The following is a 16,773-nucleotide window of genomic DNA, read 5'->3' as shown; positions in this document are numbered from 1 at the left end:
GATGAGGAACAACCTCACCTTAGAACCAGCAGCAACAGGACTGGAGAATCCCAGTATTTGTAATTCTCCCCATCCTCTTCCGAATGTTGGTGTTCCTGGAAGCAAAACAGACAACTGTCCCTGGCCTCTGTATCTAAGAGAGGGAGATTTAGAATAGACAAAGAATTTTGTAACTATCAGGGTGGTGAGACCTTGGTGGCCCAGGTTGGCAAGAGAGGTAGGAGTGCCCCATCCCTGGAATCATTCCAGATCGGGCTGCCAGGGGCTCTGAGCTGTAGTTGCAGATGTCCCTACAGACTGCAAGGGAGTTGGACTGGATGAGTTTCAAAGGTCCCTTCCAGCCCAAAGCATTCTATAATTCTGTGGGCTAAGCAGCTCCCTTTGTTTTGTATGTACTCCATGTGGTATACAGTCCTCTAATCTTCTCTGGTGGTCTGCTTCAGAAGCTTGCTGGGGACAAATTTTCCTTGACAAACAACACCAAACCCTGGCTATTGATTCTGCATCCAAGGCCCCCCATACTGGGGACAGTGACAGGTTGCTTTCCTAGCATTTCATCACTTCAGATGAAAAGGACCTGCAGGCCTGGTTTACTCATCCCAGGCAGGGGTTTGCTGCTTGCACAGCCCCAGGGCATTGCTGACACATTCAGCTGCGTGTGGATCAGCGCAGAGCTATCACCCAGCCAGTTGCTCCCCAGCATTTTGTTTGTGCTGTTTAATGCAGCATCCTATTTACTTCAGTAGGAAGCCACTTGTCTCTTACATAAATCCATCCCTCTGTTTTAGTCTGGGTTTATGTCCAATTTGTCAGGGTGGTTTTGAATTGCATTCACATCCTCAGAAGTACCTGCAGCCTCTTCGTGTCACCAGCAGGCTGGCTAAGCACACCTAATGTTCCATCCCTGCTCTTCATAAAACTACTGGGAAATAGGGGAGCAAAACCAGCCTCTGTGTCAGTCCAGCTATGGCTCTTCAGTTAAGTTATAGAACTGGCCTCTGGTGAAGTGTAAATTGAAAAACTCCAGAGTGCAGAAAGAGATAAAACAACTCTCCTGCAATGCAAAGGTGAGTCTGGGGTGCAAGGGTGAGCCTGGGCTGCAGGCAGGCAGCACATGTGTGTGTCTCAGTAAAGAGACAATTTTGCCTACCAGGTAATGAGAAGAATTAGAGTTTGATGTTAATTCCTTTCTCAAGGTTGAAATTTTCATATTCCTCACTTCTTAAAAGCATTGGAGGGAAGTGTGGCAAGCATACCCCAAAGAGGCTGAGGTAAGCTGTGCTTGCCAGGGAACACAGTGGGTTCTGAATGCTTCTTTCCAGAGATGATGTCTCAGTCTTTAGAGTATCTGGGGGCTAATGCAACTTGCCCAGTGCCTGCCCCCAGCCTCAATGATGTCAATGGTGCTGTCCTTGCAATCAGGGGTCGAGTTGGCTCCTGGTTTGTGTCTTCTCTCTGTTTCATAGGATTGTTCTCTCTGTGGCACCTGGCTTAGTTTCCTTCCATCAGTTTCTCTTCTTTCTTCCCTTTCTCTAGTGTTTGGGAAGGCAGAAGGGGTCCATGGAGAGCCCCTGGCACTTAGCTGGTCATCTGCCCATCTCTAACCCTTGACATTTATCCATTGAATGTTATGTGGAGCTCAAGTACAGGTTTTAAAATCTCCTGAAGTTAAATGAATTCACATGAGTTCAGGAAAGCAGAGGATTCAGGCCAGACACTTGCTCCTGCCCTCAGGTCAGCCCTGTGACAGCCGGCGGGGAGGCACCACCTTAAATCTGACAACTCACGTGCTGCTGCTCGCAGTGGTTTGTGCTTACCCTTAGCTCTTCCTTTGTCGAGGTGATTAAAATGAGCCTGTTGCTGTCTGGGTGTGCAGCATGCTTCATTAACAGTGATTTATTTGGGAGTTTAGCAGAACTGGCACCGTGCAGCACACCGATGTGCAGGAGGGGAACGTGAGAGGCTTGCTAAGGCTCGCTCCTTGCTGCTGCAGTGCTTTGGGGGCTTGGACCTTGCTTTGCAAGTTTTCCTTCAGAATGCTCCCAAAATTTGGGTGTCTGTAGAGTGCAAATCAAAGCTGCAAAAGTAATTTTTCTTGGGTTTTTCTTTCTGTACTTTCTGGGAGGCTTTTTTGTGTGTGGTCTGAATACGTCCACAGCCCTTAGCTTTATGTTTTTCATTTCTATTCTGGTTGTTTTATGGAATCACTGTCAACCATCCATGCCTCATAACACAGACAAATTCACCACAAATATTTCTACTGCCTGCATCTTTTATTTCCCCCCCCCCCCCCCCCTTCTCCCTTCATCCCTGCCTGCAGTCAGAGCACTTGAGAGTCAACTCTCTTCCTCGGAATCCAATTACAAACAAAGGTGCCTTTCAAAAGCATTTGCAGTGGGTGCATTGCCAAAAGTAAAGTTAAAAAGACATCTGCACATGTGAGCTGGCACTGGCTTTTCTGATGGGATGCACTTCCCAGCTGAAGTACAGTTATCTCATTTTCATCTCCAAACCATAGCTTGTAGAGTGCTGAAATTACAAAGGCTTCCTCCTGCAGATAAAACATAGAATCATAGCATCAATAAGGTTGGAAAAGACCTCAGAGATCATCAAGTCCAACCTGTCACCCAACACCTCCTGACTAAATAAACCATGGCACCAAGTGCCTCATCCAGTCCTTTTCTGAACACCTTCAGGGATGGTGACTCCACCACCTCCCTGGGCAGCACATCCCAATGGCCAATTACTCTTTCTAGGAAGAACTTTCTCCTCACCTCCAGCATAAACCTCCCCTGGCACAGCTTGAGACTGTGTCCTCTTGTTCTGGTGCTGGTTGCTTGGGAGAAGAGACCAACCCCCACCTGGCTACAGCCTCCCTTCAGAGGAGCAATAAGTTCTCCCTTGAGCCTCCTCTTCTCCAGGCTAAGCAACCCCAGCTCCCTCAGCCTCTCCTCACAGGGCTGTGCTCCAGACCCCTCCCCAGCCTCATTTCCCTTCTCTGGACACATTCAAGAGTCTCAATATCCTTCTTAAATTGCCAAGGACATCCTGGCCTGCATCAGGAACAGTGTGACCAGCAGGAGCATGGAAGTCATTGTGCCCTGTGCTCAGCACTGGTTGGGCCACACCTTGAGTCCTGTGTTCAGTTCTGGGCTCCTCAATTTAAGAAGGAACATTAAAAATGGCAAGTTTTCATGAGGATTTGGAACACAAGCCCTATGAGGAGAGGCTGAGGGAGCTGGGATTGCTTAGCCTGGAGAAAAGGAGACTCAGGGGTGACCTTATTACTCTCTACAAGTACCTGAAGGGAGGTTGTAGACAGATGGATGATGGTCTCTTCTCCCAGGCAGCCAGTACCAGAACAAGAGGACACAGTCTCAGGCTGCACCAGGGGAGGTTTAGGTTGGATGTTAGGAAGAAGTTCTACACAGAGAGAGTGATTGCCCATTGGAATGGGCTGCCTGGGGAGGTGGTGGAGTCACCATCACTGGAGGTGTTCAGGAGGAGACTTGATGGGGTGCTTGGTGCCATGGGTTAGTTGTTTAGGTGGTGTTGGATTGGTTGAGGGGTTGGATGTGATGATCTTGAAGGTCTCTTCCAACCTGGTTTATTCTATTGTTCTATTGTTCTCTTTCAGAAGCAACACAACCCCCCCTGGCATCTTATAGCCAGAAAACCTTTAGACAAGGGAAGGATCTTTCCAATTAGATTTCTTTTTTTTATTCTCTCCCTGCATGAATTTTGCCTTTCCTAAAGTTGTGGCCATAAAAGACTCAATGTGTTTCAACAGCTTTTTCCACGTCTCTGAACAATGGACCTGCTGCTAGGAATGGCAGAAGTGTTTACAGGAAAGCATTGTGATGATTGAAGTCATTCACATGTGAAATGGGGAACTATCATGAGAAATGGAAATGCAGCCATATCTTGAATGCCACCATATTTTAACCTGGGGAAAAGGTTTTTAAATGGGAATCATCTAATTTACTTGTCATGGGTTTGGGTTGTTTTGACTGCTAAGACAAGGCAGAGTTTCTCCTTGGGAAACTTTCCATGACACACACAACCTGAGTTAGATCCACCAGGAGAAATCGGGGTGTGGGTTTGTGGTTCTAGAGGGCTCAGCCGGCAGTCAAGTCTCCAGCTACCTATTTTCAGTGCTGCTCCTGGGAGGGCTGGTAGGGAGCATCAGGAAATGGTGCTTCTGGAGCTTTCCTATTTGTTCAGTTCTGGGCATGAGGACAGAATGTGGTACAGGATCACACAGTTGGGTGGGGGAGTTGGAAGGGACCTCTGGAGATCATCCAGTCCATCCTCCCCATTAGAGCAGGGTCACCTACGGCAGCCTGCCTGGGATCACAATGTGCAGGTGGGTTTGAAATCTCTCCAGACAAGGAGACTCCACAACCTCTCTGGGCAGCCTGCTCCAGGCCTCCAGCACCCTCACACCAAAGAAGTTTCTCTTCATGTTGAGGTGAAATCTTCTATATTCAAGTTTGAACCTGTTGCTCCTTATCTTATTAGTGTGCACCACTGAAAAGAGCTTGGCCTCCTCCACTCGGCACCCATCCCTCAGATGCCCACCGCTCTTTGCCCTCTCCATCCTTCCTGTAGGTCCCCTTCAGGTATTGAAATGTAGCTATAAGGTCTCCCCTTCTAGGGGAAGGCTTCCAGCTTCTTCCCCTAGACTTAATAAATGTGCTGATCAGTAAAAATATGTGTCTTTTTAGCACAGCTTTTCTTTTGGGCTGCAAAGAAGATGACCCAGGGATTGTGTCACAGCATCTTGGGAGGGATGAAAGAGCCTGCTATTTTTAATGTCCCTTTTAAGCTGAAAAACTAAGTTACATTAGTCATTTTGATTTATCTTTTTTTAATTTGTATTTATTAGTGCTTAAAATGCTTAGAGAATCATGGAGGGGGGTGGAAAAAGAATGGCAAAGGCAACTCAGTTTGCAAGAAGCCACAGAGTTGCCAGAATTCTTCCCAAAGGGGTTGGTGAGTCAAGTTCTGATAAGAAAAGTTGCAATGAGAAGGGGGAAGAATAATAAATTGAAGGCTATCCAAGAATGTTCTTCTGTGGACAGCTAGGGAATAAATTACCAAAGCAACAGTCTCAGTTCAAAGAGGATATCAGGGCTGTGACTCAAGCAGCTTTGGGACCCTGCTGCCAGGACAGCCAACTGCATGGTCCTCCATGTAGGATTGTCCCTTGGTGGAGCCCATGTAGGATTGTCCCTTGATGGAGTCCATGTAGGATTGTCCCTTGATGAAGTCCATGTAGGATTGTACCCTGTCTCCATAAAGTCTCCAAAGCACCATGGAACAAACAGAAGCATTTTGCTGGACTTTGGTCAGATCTCTGGGTTTATTTTCCTGCTTCCTTAACCAAAAGGCACATAAGAAGGAACTGTGGTTCCTTGCCCACCAACACTGCTTCCAGACAGCTGAGAAGCTGAGTGCTGTTGTTACTAATCCACGCAGCAGGAGGGATTTTGGTCAACCCTTCTGCATGCTGGTGGCTCACAGATGGGTCTACAGGTGCTTTAGATGGGCTCCTGGCATTAGGTTAAGTTGCTAAGTGCTGTACCTCTCCTGTTTTTAATTAGGTATCAAAGGCTGTAAGTGATTGCTGTGATTCAGTCCCATATAGCTGACTACAGAGAGAGTGGAGAATAATTGTGAAGCTTTGCAGAGGAGAATAATCACTACACTGCAAGGCAAAGCCTCATGAAGAGAAGCCTTATGAGTGTCATGATGGGATTATTGATGGGAATAATACATGGGAAAAAAGGAGCATGAAAGAATTCCAGCAGCTGCTGGAGAATACAAGATTTATCTCAAATCTCTCTTAATTTAGTGTAAATCCAAGAGTGGCTTCCCTGTGGCAGAAATCCCCTCTACAGGTGCAGTTATAACCAAGAGAATTTGGTACTTTGAGGAAAAAATTGTGTTTGTTCTTTTGGCAAGATTATACAGGATAAAAAAAATTCATAGTCATAGAAAGTTTTGGGCTGGAAGGGATCCCAAAGGTCATAGAATCATGGAATATAGAATTGTCAGGGAAGGGACCTCAAGGATCAGCCAGTGCCAACCCCATTGTCATGGGCAGGGACACCTCACGCTACAGCAGGTTGCTCACAGCCACATCCAGCCTGGCTGCAAAAACCTCCAAGGATGAGGCTTCCACCATCTCCCTGGGCAACCTTTGCCAGTGTCTCACCACCCTTATGGTGAAGAACTTCTTCCTAACATCCAATCTAAATCTACCCTCCTTTAGACTGGATCATCTAGTTCCAGCCACCCTTCCAAGACATACTACTAGACCATGGTGCTCAAGGCCCCATCCAACCTTTCTTTGAACACTTGTATGGTTGGAGCCTCCAGAACTTCTCTGGGTAATCTCTTCTGGTGCCTTACCACCCTCATGAGGAAGAATTTCCACTGATCTAATCTAAATCTGTCTCCTTGCAGTCTGAAGCCATTACCCCTTGTCCTGACACTCCATCCACTTGTAAAAAGTCCCTCTCCAGATGTCTTGGAGACCCCCTTCAAATACTGGAAGGGAGCTACACAGGTTTCTTGAGTTTTCTGTAAATGCATTGAGTAACTGCTGAACTATGTCAATCAATATAAAGGCCTGTGATGACATTTTCCTCGAGGAAATGAATGATTAATACCCTGATCATTCGCTTAAGTTATTAGTTGCCATTGATTAGTCCTCCCTGTTAACCCCCAGCCTGCCTAATCAGGCTGTGTGAGAACAGATGAATATATTCAATTAATCTCTATCCCTTTCCAAGTTTCATCTTCAGCTTGTTAGTCCTCTCAGTGTGCTGAACCTGACTTTATTAGAAGAATCTTATCAATTTTAACTCACAAAAGCCAGCAGAGACCTCTCACGATCCCCCTTCACATGCTATTAGTCATGCAGTTTGTCTTGCAAGCACAAAGGGCCCTTAACTTCCAGCCCTCAGTGAGATGAATAAATGATAAAGAAAGGGGAAAAAAATGTATGTCTGGCTTGATTTAGTTATTTTTAATATTTAAATACCTGCTCTGGAAAAGGTTCCTCTTATAAAAGGGGGCTGCTTCCCCCCCCCCCCCCCCTCCTTGGGTTGCATTTGGAGGGGGAAGGGCTGTGTGCTTTGCAGTGATAAACTGAGAAAGTCTTCCAGTTGCCTGCTTACAAATGGTGTAGCTATTTACAAGTTGGAATGGAGCATGAGGAGAAGATCAGGTTTCACCTGGAGGGGATTTAAGGGGGGGATTCTGGAAGAATGATGGGGGTGAAGTGGAAAAAGGCTCCCCCCTTTTCCTGAGCAGTGTGGGAACACTTCCAGGAAAGGGTGGCTTTGCAGAGGTGTGGTCCTTCAGGTACATGTGAGGTGTGTGGAGGAAAGGGAGAGTAATTCTCATCATCCTCACAGAATACATTTACTGGACAGCATGTTTTATTCACAGAAACATTCAGGTTGGAAGAGAGCCTCAGGATCACCAAGTCCAACCCAGAACCCTACTCTAACAAGGTTCACCCCTAAACCGTATCCCCAAGCACCACATCCAAATGACCTCTAAACACACCCAGGGTTGGTGACTCCACCACCTCCCTGGGCAGCACATTCCAGTATCTGACCACTCTAGCCATGAAAACTTTTTTCCTCATGTCCTGTCTAAACTTACCCAGTGGCAGCTTGAGGCCCTTCCCTCTTGTTCTATCAATAATTACCTGTGAGAAGAGACCAGCACCAACCCCTCCACAACCTCCTTTCAGGTAGTTTAGCAGGGGGTGGTCCCTTCTCCTAGGTGAACACCAACAGAACAAGAGGACACAGTCTCAAGCTGTGCCAGGGGAGGTTTAGGCTGGATGTTAGGAGGAAATTCTTCCCAGCAAGAGAGATTGGCCATTGGGATGTGCTGCCCAGGGAGGTGGTGGAGTCACCATCCCTGGAGGTGTTTAAGAGGAGCCTGGATGAGGCACTTGGTGCCATGGTTGAGTTGATCAGATGGTGTTGGGTGAGAGGTTGGACTGGATGATCTCAAAGGTCTTTTCCAACCTGGTTAGTTCTATTCTATTCTAGTTGTAGAGGGCAATGAGAGTTCCCTTCAGCTTCTGCTTTTTCAAACCAAACAGCCCCAGCTCCTTCAGTCCCTCTTAACTCTCATCTAGAGTTAACTAATCACAGTTCAGATGACCCCAGAGAGGCAGGGAGCGAATCTGCCAGTGCCAAAAATTGATACAGAAGAAATCTCACAGCACTCAAGCTCTCCTCATCTGGTACTCACTCTCCTTAGACCATCACACCACAGAATGCTTTTACATTCAATGTTTCCAAAAGCTTCTTTCTTGGTCTTCAGATGCAACCTTCCTGGAAAGAAAAACAAACAAACAGGATGAGCAGCAGTCCTAACCCTTCCTGTAATCCACCTTTTCTCTTTTACAGATTAAAAGTTGCCTAAGTTTTACCAAGGAGCCCAAATCTCTTCTGTGGTTCAACTCCTCTCCTCTGACCCAAGAAGCTGAAGATGAGGTTGCTATGGGAGATGCTCGTGCTGCAATCATTCATGGTGTGCCTTGCAGGTAAGGTTCTGCTCAAATAACACTTCAGAATGCCTCTGTGTCTCACACTAAAGCAAAAGTGCACTGCATGTATCATGTGTTAGTGATAAAATGGCAAAGCAAGCCCCTGCTTCGTGACCAGCAGGCTGTGAGCAGGGCAAGCTGATGCTCTCAACAAGCTCCCTTTTCTGATGCTGGGTATCTCTGCAGCAACAGTAGGGTAGGAGAGCTCTGCAGAGGGATCTCGACAGGTTGGACAGATGGGCAGAGTCCAAGGGGATGGCATTGAACAAGTCCAAGTGCCAGGTTCTGCACTTTAGCCACAACAACCCCAGGCAGTGCTACTGGCTGGGAACAGAGTGGCTGCAAAGCAGCCAGGCAGAAAGGGACCTGGGAGTACTGGTTGATAGTAGGCTCAACATGAGCCAGCAGTGTACCCAGGCGGCCAAGAAGGCCAATGGTATCCTGGCCTGCATCTGGAATAGTGTGGCCAGCAGGAGCAGGGAAGTCATTCTGCCCTGTGCTCACCACTGGCTAGGCCACACCTGGAGTCATGTGTCCAGTTCTGGGCTCCTCAGTTTAAGAAGGACATTGAGACACTTGAAGGTGTCCAGAGAAGGGCAATGAGGCTGGGGAGGGGTCTGGAGCACAGCCCTGTGAGGAGAGGCTGAGGGAGCTGGGGTTGCCTAGCCTGGAGAGGAAAAGTCTCAGAGGAGACCTTCTTGCTCTCTCCAACTCCCTGAAGGGAGGTTGTAGCCAGGTGGGGGTTGGTCTCTTCTCCCAGGCACCCAGCACCAGAACAAGTCTCAAGCTGTGCCAGGGGAGGTTTAGGCTGGGTGAGGAAGTTCTTCCCAGAAAGAGTAATTTGCCACTGGAAAGTGCTGCCCAGGGAGGTGGTGGAGTCCCCATTCCTGGAGGTGTTCAAAAAAGGCTTGTATGAGGCACTTGGAGCCATGGTTGAGTTGATTAGATGGTGTTAGGTATTAAGTAATAGGTTGGACTTGATGATCTCTGAGGTCTTTTCCAACCTTATTGATTCTACGATCCTATGATCCTAAGAGCGCAGTGGTTCAAAGGTCTGCTCTGCCCAGCTCCTGTTCCAAGTTGCTGTTGATGGAAAGTTGTTTTTCCCCTGTTCTCTGCTAAGTGTTTCAATGCTCAATTAAACCTACGTGGAGGATAGCTTTAAATGCCATTAAAAGGGTGTTCTGTTTCAGCTAAGCCCTCGCTCCATTTAACAAATAATTAGAATAGCATATTTCAGGGATATAACCACCTCCTGTGACTGCCCTTCTTTAACAGCTTCTTCCCTCAGAGCTTTGAGCATTCCCAGCAACAGTAAATTTCCTAGGAATGTGCCTTTTTTCTTTTTTTCCCCTGGATGTGAAACACTTCTGAAGGCTTTTCAGACCTGCAGGGGGGGCAGCAAAGCTTGCAGCAAAGCTCTGCTCACCTTATGGGCATACATTGGAGTGTAGGCTGGGGGAGCTGAGGCCTTTTGATTTTTGAGGTCTTGAGCACCCTGGGCTGGTGGGAGGTGTCCCTGCCCATGGCAGAGGGGTGAGAATTAGATCATCTTTAAGGTCCCTTCCAGACCAAACCATTCTATGAACTGTGGTGGGGCTGTGATCACACCAGGGCTGTCAAAGTCTGGTTTGCGTCTTTTCCACTTTGTTGCTCTTCTCTGGACACACAATGGCTGAACAGCAAAGTTGGTGAGGGGTTTGGAACACAAGCCCTATGAGGAGAGGCTGAGGGAGCTGGGGTTGCTTAGCCTGGAGAAGAGGAGGCTCAGGGGAGACCTTCTTGCTCTCTCCAACTCCCTGAAGGGAGGTTGTAGCCAGGCGGGGGTTGGTCTCTTCTCCCATGCAGTTAGTGACAGAACAAGAGGACACAGTCTCAAACTGCACCAGGGGAGGTTTAGACTGGATGTTAGGAAGAAATTCTTCATAGAGAGAGTGATTGCCTATTGAAATGTGCTGCCTGGGAAGGTGGTGGAGTCACCATCATTGGAGGTGTTTAGTAGGAGACTGGATGGGGTGCTTGGTGCCATGGGTTAGTTGATTAGGTGGTGTTGGATGATAGGCTGGACCCGATGATCTTGAAGGTCTCTTCCAACCTGGTTAACTCTATTCTGTTCTATTTCCTCCTGGGACTGGCATTATTATTCTTTCAAGTAGAATTCATTTAACATATTCTTCTCTTTTTTTTTTTGTTCTGAGAGGTGGGTGTTATGTTTTAATTACTGCTTATGCCACCTCAGTGCTCATCTGGATCCCTCTAATTGATCTGCTGCTTGGCAATGCTTGTTTAGTAACACGATGGGATTATTGATGGGAATAATGCATGGGAAAAGGAGTGGAGGAAAGAATTCCAGCAGCTGCTGGAGAAGACAAGATTTATCTCAAATCTCATTTAACTTAGTGTAAACCCAAGAGTGACTTCCCTGTGGTAGAAATCCCCTGTACAGGTGCAGTTATAACCAAGAGAATTTGGTGCTCTGAGGAAAATATTGTGTCTGTTCTTGTGTCAAGATTATACAGGATAAAACAAATCATAGTCATAGAATGTTTTGGGTTGGAAGTGATCTCAAGGGCCAGAGAATCATGGAATCATAGAATTGTCAGGGTTGGAAGGGACCTCAAGGATCATCTAGCTTGTTTAGTAACTTGAGTTTTCTTCCTCTTTCTCTGTGCACCTTGCCAGGGTACTTGGGAGTTGGGGTTATTCAGTCTGGAGAAGAGAAGGCTCTGAGGAGACCTCATTGTGGCCTTCCAATATCTGAAGGGGGCTACAAGAAAGCTGGGGAGGGACTTTTGAGGGTGTCAGGGAGCGATAGGACTGGGGGGCATGGAACAAAACTAGAAGTGGGGAGATTCAGATTGGCTGTTAGGAAGAAGTTGTTCCCCATGAGGGTGGTGAGAGCCTGGCACAGGTTGCCCAGGGAGGCAGTGGAAGCCTCATCCCTGGAGGCTTTTGCAGCCAGGCTGGATGTGGCTGTGAGCAACCTGCTGGAGTGTGAGGTGTCCCTGCCCATGGCAGGGGGGCTGGGACTGGCTGAGCCTTGAGGTCCCTTCCAACCCTGACAATTCTCCGATTCTACTTTTTCCCATCATTTTAGGCAACAACAAACTACTTATCATAGTGTTCACTTTCTTCTGCTCAGCTCTACTGAACACAAAGCCACTTTTATTCCGGTACTTAGGGGTCCCTATTTTTGAAATTTGGTTCCCAGTCTTCCTAAATGTGCTATGACAGTTTCTGAGCTGGCAGAAAATTGGATGCAGAGAGATTCTGCAATGCAGTGCCACACGTGCTTCAGGAATTGCAACCCTTGGAGGAGTCAGGCTGCAGGAATACATGAACTGTGATCCTTTATTTGCAGCAAAGAAACAAAACAGTGGAAACCCAAAAGCATGCAAAATATCATTTATACTTCTTTTTTTTTTTGCCTGTCATTTCTATCCTTTATCTACTGCAAAGCATCTAGGATCAGCAAAATAAAGTTTCAGGAGAGTGGGTCTGGGGGCTTGTCCTTATCTTCCACAGGTCTTTTATAGGAAGAACAGATGTAGTAAGGGGGGGCTGCAAGAAAGATGGGGAGAGACTTTTTACAAGGGCTTGTAGTGATAGGATGAGAGGGAATGGACTGGTGCTTGAGGAGGGGAGATTTAGACTGCAGGTTAAGAATAAATTCTTTATAGGGAGGGTTGTGAGGCACTGGAACAGATTGCCCAGGGAGGTTGTGGATATTCCCTCCCTGGAGGTGTTTAAGGCCTTAAGCAACCTGGTCTAGTGGGATGTGTCCCTGCCCATGGCAGGGGAGTTGGAACTGTATGATCTTTAAGGTCCCCTCCGACCCAGTCCATTCTATGGTTCTATGAAAATGCATCTCATAAGCTCTGGCTTTCTCCACACTACTCTCCAGCAGCGTTTTGCTCACAGTGCACTGATTGCCTTCAGGCCATGGCATCAGTTTCTCTGCCCTGCTGAGGAAGATGCAACAGAATCATGGGCCGAAGTTTTGTGTGAGCTTTGTATGAGGTGATGAGTGAGGCAGCTGTTTCATTTTGCTGAAGGACATGGTCTGGGCCAGCTGCTTTCAACAAGATTTAAACGTGGAAGTTTCTGTGTCTGCTGCGATGTTGTATGAGCTGGATGAAGGCATGGGAGGGATTTTGCTGTGGGAGCTCTGGGGTTACCAGGAAGCAGCACTCACTTGTTTGGGCTCAATGCTGTTAGTAGCTAATGCACTCAGGCAATATCTGTTCTCTGAAGGGGTTGTCAAGCTCTGAAACAGGCAGCCCAGGGAAGTAGTGGAATCCCCATCCTCGGAGGGCTTTCAAAGCCCAAAGTGTAGATGTGGTGCTGAGGGACATGGTTTGTTGGTGACCTGGCAGTCCTGGGTTAATGGTTGGGCTTGATCATCTTAAAGTCTTTTCAAGTAAACCATCCTTTGATTCCCCTCTGCAAGGCAGGACATGACTACAAAGTAGTTAATTCTAGTAGCTGCTGTTTAGCAGCTCCACACGAAAGGCACAAAGCTGTGAAACAAAATTTTGTAGACAAACCTTCATCCCTTATTAATTGTTGCACTTTTATGTTCTACTTTGGGAGGGGCTTGACCTAGTTTCAGGAAGCTTTTCTGCCCCTGCTGGTAATGATGCTGCTTTTGGAGAAGCTAAGCTGTTGATCCCAGGTGTAACAAACTCAACAGAGACTGATAACTTCCCAAGCCACATCATGCTTGGCAGCAGGGAGCCGGAGGCTGCCCACTTACTTCACCTGGGGCACTGCTCCTCCTACACACACTCCCATCTTTGTCTCTACCTAGAGAGCAGCCCAGCTGGCAGAGGATGAGCTTTCAGTGTGGAGCCCTGTTAAAACTCCCCACAGAGACCACCAGCCTCACCATCCCCACGTGGCGGTAGTTCCGATGCCCCTTTGGGGGCAGCCAGCGGGCTCCAGCTACTGCCAATCCCAGCAGCTCCTTGAGCTTTTTAGTTGGTTTGGGTTTTTTTTAGGTGCTTCCTAAATGAACATCTGTTCACTAGAAATTGCATTAAAACTTCCAAACTCATATCATTCAAGCCATTAAGCAGCTGTCAAACCCAAACCAGTCAGAGTATCCAAATGAAGGGTACCAGTGATCTGCCGCTGCCCATGTGCCAGGAGAAGAGAGACTTGCCAGAGCTGCTCCCAGTCCACATGGGATATTGCTTTTGTTTTTTGGGGTACTGGTTGATAGTAGGCTCAACATGAGCCAGCAGTGTGCTCAAGTGGCCAAGAAGGCCAATGGCATCCTGGCCTGCATCAGGAATAGTGTGGCCAGCAGGAGCAGGGAGGTCATTCTGCCCTGTGCTCAGCACTGGTTAGGCCACACCTTGAGTCCTGTGTCCAGTTCTGGGCTACTCAGTTTAAGAAAGATGTTGAGTTGCTGGAAGGTGTCCAGAGAAGGGCAACAAAGCTGGGGAGGGATCTGGAGCACAGCCCTGTGAGGAGAGGCTGAGGGAGCTGGGGTTGCTTAGCCTGGAGAAGAGGAGGCTCAGGGGAGACCTTCTTGCTCTCTCCAACTCCCTGAAGGGAGGTTGTAGCCAGGTGGGGGTTGATCTCTTCTCCCAGGCAACCAGCACCAGAGCAAGAGGACACAGTCTCAAGCTGCACCAGAGGAGGTTTAGGCTGGATGGTAGGAATAAAGTTCTTCCCAGAAAGAGAGATTGGCCATGGGAATGTGCTGCCCAGGGAGGTGGTGGAGTCACCATCACTGGAGGTGTTTAAAAACAGCCTGGATGAGGCACTTGGTGCCATGGTTGAGTTGATTAGATGGTGTTGGGTGGTAGGTTGGACTCAATGATCTCAAAGGTCTTTTCCAGCCTGGTTAATTCTGTATTCTGTAATTTATGGACTGGGTGTTTAGATATTACAATTCTTCACAGCAGGAGAAAACCCTTAGATAGAAAGATAGATCAAAAGATAGATCAATCCCAGCACATACTTAAGGCAGCTATGCAGAGGTGCAAATCTACTCAGCATTTCAGGAGCTATCCAGCCTCCCTCGAAAAGGCAGCAACACTGCCAAAGATCTTTCTGGTCTTGCCACCTCTTTTCAGTTCATCACCCAGCTTAGGACCATGGCTTTTAGCCTGCTTTTGTCACTGGTCATTCTGAGGCCCTACTGATAAAATCTAATGATGCTTTCTTTGCACCCAGTAGTCAATGTGTGTCAATTGTGAGGGTCCTTCTTGTTGTTTTTTGTTTTGGGCAGCTTTCTTTTCAGGTGTCAGCTCTGGGAAGAAGTAATTGCAAATGAGTCCTTGGGTGCCAAATGACTCTGATCTGTTAGGGCTCTCAGATTCCTTAAATAGCAGTTGTGGCAGCGATAACTCTCCAAGTTTTTGGAGAGTAAGACAAGAGGCAGAAACAGGCTGTGAAAAATACCCACCACAGCTCCTCCAGTCGTGAGTCTGTTAACAAATGCTCTCTCCCTTGGGCAGCTCCACGTAGCTGTCAGATCCCCTGCCTTTGTGTACAGCCTGGGAACAACAACAGGGAAACAAAAGCTGCTGCACAGGATGAACCAAACTGATTTTGTGTTGCTGAAGATGGGATGGAGTCCCTGTGCCTGTAATGTGCTGGCCAAGTGTGAAAGGAACATTTTTGGGGGTGTTTTGTTGGGGGTTTTTTGGGTGACTCTTACACAACTCTTTGCCTCATTAACTTCCTGCAGCAGTGAGTTTCAGTGCTGAAGTCATAGCTGCATGTTAATGAGCAGCAGTTGCAGAGACACATCAGCTGGCTGAGTGTGCATATGCATATTTCATGATGTGGTTTAACTCGTGCAGAGCCACTCACCTTTGGACAGAAAACAAACGAGCAGGGGGGGGGAAAAACGGAACCCAGGAGCTTTTGAGAAGTGTTTAGGCTCTGCTGTGTTGTGTGAGGCCAATGGGAAGAGATTCAATGAGGCCAAGGGCAGGGTCCTGCACTTTGGCCACAGTGACCGCAGGCAGGGCTACAGACTGGGGGATGAGTGGCTGGAGAGCAGCCTGGCAGAGAGGGACCTGGTAGTGCTGGGTGACAGCAGCTGGACATGAGCCAGCAGTGTGCCCAGGGGGCATGGAAGGCTAAGGGCATACTAGCCTGGATCAGGAATAGTGTGGCCAGCAGGACTAGGGATGGAATTTTGCCCCTGTGCTTGGCACTGGGGAGGTCTCACCACAAGTATTGTGTGCAGTTCTGGGCCACTCACTTCAGGTGCTGGAGCAGGTCCAGAGGAGAGTGACCAGACTGGTGAGGAGGCTGAAGGAAGAGTCATATGAGGAAAGGCTGATGGAGCTGGGAGTGTTCAGGCTGGAGAAGAGGAGACTTGGAGGGGATATTATCACTCTGTACAACTACCTCAAATTGTAGGCTCTTCTCCCAGGCACCTTGTGACAGGACAAGAGGGCATGGTATGGAGCTGTGCCAGGGGAGGGTTAGGTTAGGTATTAGGAAGCAGTTCCTCACAGAAGGGCTGATTAGGCAGTGGGGTGGACTGCCCAGGGAGGTGGTGGAGTTGCCATCACTGGAGGTCTTTAAGAATAGATTGGATGTGACACTTGGTGGCATGGTTTAGCTGAAGTCGTGGTGTGGGGTCATAGGCTGGACTTGATGATCTCAGAGGTCTTTTCCAGCCTCGATTCTGTGTGGGATTGGAGTCTCTTCTGTGCCTGGTTTCAGCCTCAGCTTTTTTCTTGGAGGCTGTGGCTGCTTTGGCTTCTGGCCTGCTGTTCGCTCTTGCCACTTAAAAAGAAGGATCTGTGCTCACAACAAACACACCAGCCAGCAAGACTGGCCTTCCCTTCTTTTTCTTAGCAAGCCTTATGTGAACACAATAGCCTCAATAAACAAATTCATGCTTCTGTTTCAACAAGTTTGTTTTGTCAAGGGGCAGTGCTAGTGCAGCTGTGTCTGTTGAACACTGCTGGAGGGGTGGCTGAAGTCGCTCCAGGAAGCAGAAGCCAAAATACAGAATCTAGTCTTTGGTTTACAGTGATCTGAATGAATAAGGAAATTCTGTTCTTCCTCTCTGATAAACTTGGCTTCTTCATGAGGCTTCCCAGCTGTGTGAGCCTTTGTTTTGTGACACAGGTCGAGAGAGGTGATTCTTCCCCTCTATTCTGCCCTGGTGAGACCCCACCTGGAGTATTGCAGTATTCAGCTCTGGAGCCTCTATT

General features: G+C 47.9%; 1 protein-coding gene across 1 annotated transcript in view; it reads left to right on the top strand.

Annotated features, from left to right (window-relative positions):
• Positions 1-16,773, top strand: part of LOC104309251 (contactin-4) — a 416,486-nt gene that overhangs the window by 214,045 nt on the left and 185,668 nt on the right. Inside the window, exon 3 of the mRNA XM_054180010.1 lies at positions 8,442-8,578. Within this exon, the coding sequence (XP_054035985.1) occupies positions 8,524-8,578 (55 nt within the window). The 5' untranslated portion in view covers positions 8,442-8,523. The remainder of the gene's footprint in view (positions 1-8,441; positions 8,579-16,773) is intronic.

The sequence above is a fragment of the Dryobates pubescens genome, chromosome 1 (assembly GCF_014839835.1).
Source record: "Dryobates pubescens isolate bDryPub1 chromosome 1, bDryPub1.pri, whole genome shotgun sequence".
Classification (NCBI taxonomy): Eukaryota; Metazoa; Chordata; class Aves; order Piciformes; family Picidae; genus Dryobates; species Dryobates pubescens.
Note: the sequence above shows the minus strand (reverse complement) of the source record. Positions and strands in the feature narration are given on the sequence as shown.